At 38.9% G+C, this 8,071-nt stretch overlaps 1 protein-coding gene across 1 annotated transcript; it reads right to left on the reverse strand.

Moving 5' to 3' along the window:
• Positions 1-5,018: 5,018 nt before the first annotated feature.
• fgf3 (fibroblast growth factor 3) lies at positions 5,019-6,896 on the reverse strand. The gene is made up of 3 exons (XM_061068876.1): positions 6,653-6,896; positions 5,668-5,771; positions 5,019-5,384 (listed from the first exon to the last, which is right to left on the reverse strand). Exons 1-3 carry the CDS (start codon positions 6,894-6,896, stop codon positions 5,019-5,021), a joined length of 714 nt encoding a protein of 237 aa, XP_060924859.1.
• Between the last annotated feature and the right edge of the window lie 1,175 nt (positions 6,897-8,071).

The following is an 8,071-nucleotide window of genomic DNA, read 5'->3' on the forward strand; positions in this document are numbered from 1 at the left end:
GCCCAGACTGACAGGCGCACTGGCTTCAGCGTCGGAGCGACATTGATCTGCATGAGCGCTGTTCAGCCATGCCTCTATATTTATACCTGCACACACATTACATCACAGTTCCACACTTAGAATAAACTTACAAACTACATTTTCACATTCAGTCGCGGCAAACAGAGCTGGGGGTTTCATTCAAACCAAATAATAGCAGTCTTATCTGAGAGCAAAGCAGAAGTTTGTAGGAAATAAATGAATGAAGGCGTTGTTATAGTGAAAAAAAACTTTCATTGTGTGAGGTTTTCATTATCAGCAGCAAAATATCATACTATATGTATGGGAGGATGTAAAATAGGAAACGGCCTAGTTAACAGAATCTGATGTCGAGACAGGAGACAGTTCTATAAATGAACAATAACAGGAAAAAACACAGGTCGAATTCAACCAAATGAAAAAAGTTGTCACAGGGAAAATCATATCCCGGGCCCTTAAAGAAAACAATTGTAAGACTAAATAGAGAGTTTTCAGCATGATGAAATGCTATCATTTTTGGCGTAGACTTTAGAGCGCTCTGACGCTAGGATTGAAAAACTTTGTGAAGTTTGTGAACTGTCATAGGTGTTAATAGGCCATGTTTCATAGGATCCGTGTTTATGAATAGATAAGTAATGGCTTGTGAAGATGTTTATAGGTTATTGTTTACAAGAAATAAGTCTTAGGTATTTCTTAAAAAGTTGGAGGACCTTTATTTGAAGTCTTCACATTACAATACAAATTTGTTTAATTTGAACATTTTCTATATTTGATTATGTTTACCCTTTCAGTTCTAAAAGTGTGGCTCTTCTGTTTATGAATCATATTATAATATTTTTATATTTAAAATATTAAATAATATTGCAGATACCTCCTTTAGATAGCCTTTATCAAAGTAAGGCCAATATCAAACCAATGTGATAAATGTGTTTAAAACAACACAAATTTCTTCTTCTTCTCTGAATTTTTGTTGATATGCTTTGGTTGAATGATGATAGCTTACTTGTGTCATGGCAGTGGGACTTTGATGTGTCATCCTGGACAGTCTTTATTATGCAGTGGTACATTGCATTTGATATCCAATGAATTAAACTAATCAACTTACCCTCCTTTTATTTTACCATTTCACTACTGCTATTCTTCATGGAATGAATCTATGCTGAGGACTAATATTTACCCTCTCCGCTAAGTATTTCATTATTATTATCTGTCCTGCTCCTCACTAACTACGCATGAAATGTTTACTCAGGAACAATTAAAAGACTGCGGAACCCTCAGGACACCACTCCAGAACATTTGATGGACAAGTTGATCTTCACAACAATGGTTGGCCACTGGACCACCAGGGCAGGAATCCATTCCAAAAGTAAAATTGCTGACATACCTTTACATCTTTATGAAGGCCTGTATGACAGTTGATGAGTTGCTGGACCACCAGGAGATACTAATACTGAACCCTAAATTGTCTCTTCTCAAAGAGAAAATGCTGAACATAGATGCACTGTATGAATGTGTGTGTATGAGTGAATGACAAAAAGATGTACCATAAAGTGCTTTGAATGGTCATCAAGATTAGAAAAGCGCTTTTTAAAAACAGATCATTTACCATTTGCAAGCCACACAGACCAGCAGGCCCTTGGCTGGCGCTGTCCATGGTTCTGTAATCTCCTCTTACCACTTTTAAATAAAAAAATATAAAGTTGTGTGTCTTCAGTTATGCTGTGATTTGTATGTTGTGTTCATCTTTAGATTTTGTTTTTGTTGTACTGAAGTGATTCCGGTTTTAGGTTGCATGTTCGCAATGAAGTATACTGAGTGAAAGGGGTTTTAGATTTCACTGGGCGACAGCTGCAATTCTGAGCCTAAAATGTTGAAACATAAAACACAAGTATTGGTTGCTTTATCAATTTATTCATAATTTCCAATACTACATCATGCATCTTATTATAAATTGTTAAAAGAGGGCAATGATTGGGCTTAAAATGTTTAATTGTAATCAAAAAGCACTGTCACTGATTATAACCAGCACCCTGTAACCTTTTACAGGGTGTTACTTTTTATTTTGTAGTTTTTCAATATAAAAAAAGAAACACATACAAGTTGGACAATTTTTCAGAGGGTTGTGTTGATGAAGAATTTATGTAGACTTTATTTAGACTCACCTAGCAGATAATATAATCACAGTTAAACATTATTATGTTCAAATATCAACCTGTTTTGTGTCAAACAATCCATCTGTAACATGTGAAAAGGTGTCCAACCTGTTTGTGAGTTTGTAAATCAAGTGTCATGCTCTGTTTATCCAAACAGGGGAGGGATATTTCCTCTGATATTGTTGGCATGGTAAAGTTGGATGCTGGCCAGCTAGACAGCTGTGACTGAACTGCCCGCATACTGGATTCACTAAGTGACTTGTACTGGTGAATTTGTCTTTTCAGTCAATATATTCTATTCATTTTACATGTAAATATATATGTACTATTGTCACTTTGTATCACTGTTCACCACTTTGCTCGATCATTTTATTTATTGATATTCTTCAACTTCATTTTTTAACAAAATATGTTCATTCCATTGGTGAAAAGATGACAAATTTATGAATGTGGAATGAAACATGACTGCGCATTATTTTTTGCAACTGCTGAAATTAGATTGGATTATTACTGTGTTTGTTGGCAGGGATCTTGACTGAGCTCAATTAATTAAAAGGCACATTCACACTGGCAACAAGTCACCAGGTGTCTGAAAGGGAGACAGCTATTGGCCTCCAGGGGTCAATGTTTACAAGTGAAACGTCATGTGCTGTGATCACCTGGTATGAGCTGAGCTCAGAGTTTAAAATACCATTCCACTTTTATAGTGCTCAGTGTTACTCCTTAATGTCTCTGTCAGCCCACCACAGTACTAATACAAACAAAGCTGGTTCAGTAAATTTCTTTACACTTTTTTTTCCACTGTGTAGCCATGATTTCGTAGATTTATTTGACCATCATTGAACTTTGGCAAGTAGCAAAATTACCAGAATGTTCTTATTGATATTGTGTAATCAAAATTATAAGCTGATAATATAAATTTAGTTTGTGTTTATATATATATATATATACATTCTAAACCTTTTTAAAGAAATAATTCACAAGAAAATGCTCTTTAAGGGTTCCTTATTCCATCAGCACAATTGATATTGCAGAGGAATGTTGTATTTATTGCACAGCTGCCAAGTCTTAGTTGAACGAAGCCTTTAGTGGGATGTCATGGATAGAAAGGACATGTAGTAAGAGATTGGGATGATATATGTTATAAGATAAAACAGACAGAGAGGGGAAAAAGGCCCTAGCCCCTCTAAAGTCCTGCATTCCTGTTGAGTAATATTAGAGTTTTGCCTTCATAAAAAGGTGTAACATTTTGTATGACTCAGTTTCTGCTTACAAGAGGACCTGTCTTGTTAATTGACTGCGGCTTTTGCTCAGTGTTTAAAAAAAAAAAGCCCAATAGTTTCAGGCGGCATTGCTTCCCAGGCACCCCTTGGGAGGAGCTATTGTCCAAGCCAGGAATCCTCCCCAGCCCGCAGGTATAGAATGACACGGCTTTATAGCAGCTACCTATAGATGGGAGTGAGGCAAAGCAAAACCTGAACATCCAAAAGAATGCTTCTTGTAATGAATTTTGCGTTTTTGTAGTTTCTGCTCAGCTGCAGCAACAGGTGGGCACTTTCACAAATGAGCAGCAGAGAGAGAGTGAGATAATGTAACGTAGATAGTGGGGAGGGGGGGCTGCATGTTGTAATAAACTTAGTTAACCTACTGTTACACCCATACGTGTCCACTGCAACTCTACAGAGCAGGATTATGGCACAGAAAACGACTCTCTGTAAATCCTTAATGATGTGATTTGTATACTTTTGCTGGTTAGATTTAGCTATTCCAATTAGTGTGTCTATCCATCAAACGCAGAATTTAAAAACATTGAACTTCATAATGACACGGAGATCCTTAAAAAGTTACAGACAAATACAGGAAAAGCTGTCAAACCGTCTAACATCTGGTTAATACAGTTGCATTTACCCCTTGAGGAAACCAAAACACTTTGTGTAGGAGTTAAAAGAAAAAGAAAACAAAGGACAAATTGGCCACTTTTTTTCTTGTGTCAATATTCATTTATGTTGGAAGCAGGTGATAAGTGATAACTATGAAGCAATTAGCAACAGGCAAAATGCAGGAATAGTCTTATCAATAACTTACAACACAGGCACCAAATAAATACTCATATCATTAGTAAAATATTCATAATATTAGTAAAATATACAAAGTACTTCTTTCAGTTTGTAGACAGTAGACTATCACATATGATCAAATATTCCACTATATCACATCCCATACTGATTTTACATTTGTGTCTTCATGTGAATCTGACAAAAAGTGCTTTGATTTATTACGTCCGCTGTTCAATATCCAGCATTTTTGGTAGCACTTTAGTGTAGCAAAATATTATATTCTGTCAATCATTTCAGTGAAATGAAAACCTACAGAATCCCTGTATACTGCATTTACAATAATCCCTGTCAAAAGGTCTGTAGCTCTGTGAAAAGATGAAGATAAATTGGTCTCTTGTTCTAAATTTGAACTTTTTATAAAACTAGAAGTGATCTATCTATACTAATGTATTTGTCTACAGTAGCAGCTAGTACGACAGTAGCATTTTTGAAGATTACACAGTGTGTGTGTGTGTTTGTGTGTGTGTGTGTGCCTGTTTGTACAGTGTGTGGGTTTGTGTGTGCGTGCATGCATGTGTGGACAATTCAACCAATGCGTTGCAACACTTCAGGTGGCTATAGGTCTTTTCTTCCTCTTCTATGGATTTCTTTCTTTGTGCATCAATGACAAATATATTCTGCTAATCCAGAAGGCGGCATCAAGACTGTTTTTCCACATCCTCCATTGAAATCAAGCTACACTGTGTCTCAGGAGTACAGGGTCAGCTCTCTCCTCTGAATGTCTGCTCAGTCAGCCCCGGCCTTTCCTGGCACGATGCCGGCGTCTTCGGCATTCACCACGGCTGCTGAGGTGATGCGTGTGGTGGTGTGCGCTCTGACTGTCTCTTAACCGTCTCACCATCTCATGATCCTTGTTGCCCAGAACCCGAGGCAGAAATAGTGAAGCTTTGTCTGTGCTTCGCGTTTTAAAGCCCCGCCGCGGCCGGCCTTTGCCGTTAATAGAAACATACCACTGGCGTTTGGCGCTGGCTCTTCGCTTTTTGCTAATGCCCCCTGTTGGCAGTGGCTGTTCGGTTGAGTGGTGGCGAGATGCATAGGTGTTGTACCCCAACTCATGGATCCGCTCCACAAACTCACACTCTTTGTTGAATACTTCCTGGGGATATGAGAAGGAAAGAAACAATGAGCCACATTTGTCATGCAGCTTGCAGTATGTTATTGATTCACAGGGCAAACTCTTAAAGACACTGAGTACTTTACGCAGCTCTGTATGGACTCTGTGTGACTGCAAATTATTCACACAGTAACAGAATTTCAAGCAGAAATTCAGTCAGTTCATAGGACTTCTATGTAAATCTTTCTGCCCTATATCTTTCTCTCCCTCTAAGCCAGGAGCTGTTTGAGTTGAAGACATGGTGATATATGAAATTTGTACCCACCGAGGCATACAGTCGCCCTTTATCATTCATGGCCAAATATCTGCCAGAGAAAAGCCCTTTTATGGCCACAACTCCGACATCCACCGCTGTGATTTCCATGATGCCTGCAACAAAAAGAAACAGACAACTGTTAGATGAGACAACAGTTTAGTGTGTTTGGTGCTAAAGTCATTATGATCATATACTTCCATTTATCTCTATAGATTCAGAAATCCTTCTTCGAGGGTGAAATAGCATATATCAAAAAGCCTATGGTCTTAAACATAAATCCTTAATCACTAAAATAAATGAACGTTTACGAAAGTAAATGGATTAATTTCCGCTTCTATGGGCCACCTCTTAGCACCTAATTTGTGGGTGTATTGGCTTTTTAATCAGTGTTTGATTAGACAATGGCTTTTAGAGAAAAGCTCTAATGCTCTGTAATTAGATAAACATCCGTCGGGAGAGCGCATTTGTCCCGTTATTTGCGGAGCTACATTAACTTCCATTCTGCAGACAGCCAAACACTAATAACGTTAACCGTGACCATGCACTCAATGTCATAAGATGAACTTCACCCAAACACAATTCACACCTATCCCTCGCAGAACTCACAGATTACGTTTTGCATGATTAGAACTGAGCTTAGGTTCTTCTGAAGACTACTGGTCCCGTCAAAAAAAAGTCCACATCACTGAATAAGTGCGGTGAAAGTCGATACGATTTTTTAATCAATCAGATTAGAATTTAAGACACACAAATTTGCTGAATACTATTCATTTTGATAAAGGCTAAATAAGTGTATCCTGCAAGAATTAATTGAAGTACCTGAGGTGAAACTTGTTTTTCATGCTACCAATTTACATTAAAAAACTTCCTATCATTTCCATATTTTTACAGAGGCACTGATTATTTACAAAACACATGAGATTGTGTCATATAAAATTAGATACTTCATGTTAATCAATGACAGTTTGTAAGTGAAAAATTACTCAATACTCACTTAATGGATTCGTTTCCTCCAGTGAGCCATCTATCTTCCCATTAGAATGGATTTGTAAATGATATTTAGTGGCGCAGTAGAGTTTCCTTCTTCGCGGCGCTCCTCCGAGGTGTTCATATACTCCCCCGCGGCCCCCGGCGTCCCTCCGTTTTCGAGGATCGCAAGCCTGGCCAGGGTCGCAGAGGCTCTGGGGACTAACGGGATCCAACAGGCTCAGCAACACCAGCAGATGTATCATCAGCATTGTGGCATGGCCGGGGAGAGACGATTGTTGCAAAAAACGGAGAACTCCTGCCCGGCTCCCGGGGTCCCATTAAAGTGTCAGGGCCTAAAAGCTGGAGATCTCCAGCACTGAGCACATACGAGTCTAAGAGATACCGCTGACAGCACAGCCGTCCCCGCGGTGGGATCCGCTCCAAGGCTCTGCTGCTGCTAGAAGTCCCTCCTGTGGATCTGACTGAGAGTCGCAGCACAATCAGAGCGCAGATATAAAAGAAGCTTGTGGCGACAATAGGCTGAACTCCGACCAATTGATACAAAGGAAAGGGGGAGGCAAAGGTATCAGCCCTGTGTGAAGCGAGAGACTGCGGCGTGGATAAAATTACACAGTGGCTGAGTGTGGAACAGCTCTCTCCCTTGAACGCTTCTGCTGAAAGAGCAATTAGACTTTCCAAAGTATTCTATACAGCCGGACTGAGACTGAGTTAGCGTGTGCAACAGTTGAAGAATAAACTGTTTGATGGTGTAATACATAATCAATCTACCATAACCAAAACAAACAAATAATCTTTTTTTTAAAACACCCTTAACTGTTGATTGATTCTCACATTTTATGTTTAATAATCTGACACCTTTCCCCCAATCTCTCTCCAACTTGATGGTTTAGTCTGGCTGCTTAGACATTCAGATGTAATAGATAATGTATAAATAGGCCTAGCTTCACCCCAATCAAACAGGTGCTTGTCAAGGGTACCCAGTAAAACTAACATCAGATACTAAGGTCAGTAAATCATGTATGTTTCATTTTTAATTTGCCTTGATTCAGGGTTTCTTGTCTTAGCGCAGTCATACGCTCACATAGATGCACAGGTCTTAAGAGCTGCTGTCGAGCAGTCGCTGCAGGTTGGCTTGGGAATCCAACCCTGCTTCCTTTCTCAGCAGTTAAATTTCACAGTCATCTTTTTTCTAAAATATTTACAAACTCCTTCCTCCCTCTGAACTGTAAGCACTACCTGCTAGCTCTACACTTCATTTCTGTTGAAGTTAGATTAATAAAATAGATTAAAAAAAAAGATCAGTCTCAGTGCTCTCTCCATGTGCTCCTTTCGACATAGAACCCCTCTTCTGTGCATTATTCTTTATTTTTCACCCGAGCAATGGATTATCCCAGACTTTTCCCATCCTAAGGCCAGGGCTCTG

The sequence above is a fragment of the Limanda limanda genome, chromosome 3 (genome assembly GCF_963576545.1).
Source record: "Limanda limanda chromosome 3, fLimLim1.1, whole genome shotgun sequence".
Classification (NCBI taxonomy): domain Eukaryota; kingdom Metazoa; phylum Chordata; class Actinopteri; order Pleuronectiformes; family Pleuronectidae; genus Limanda; species Limanda limanda.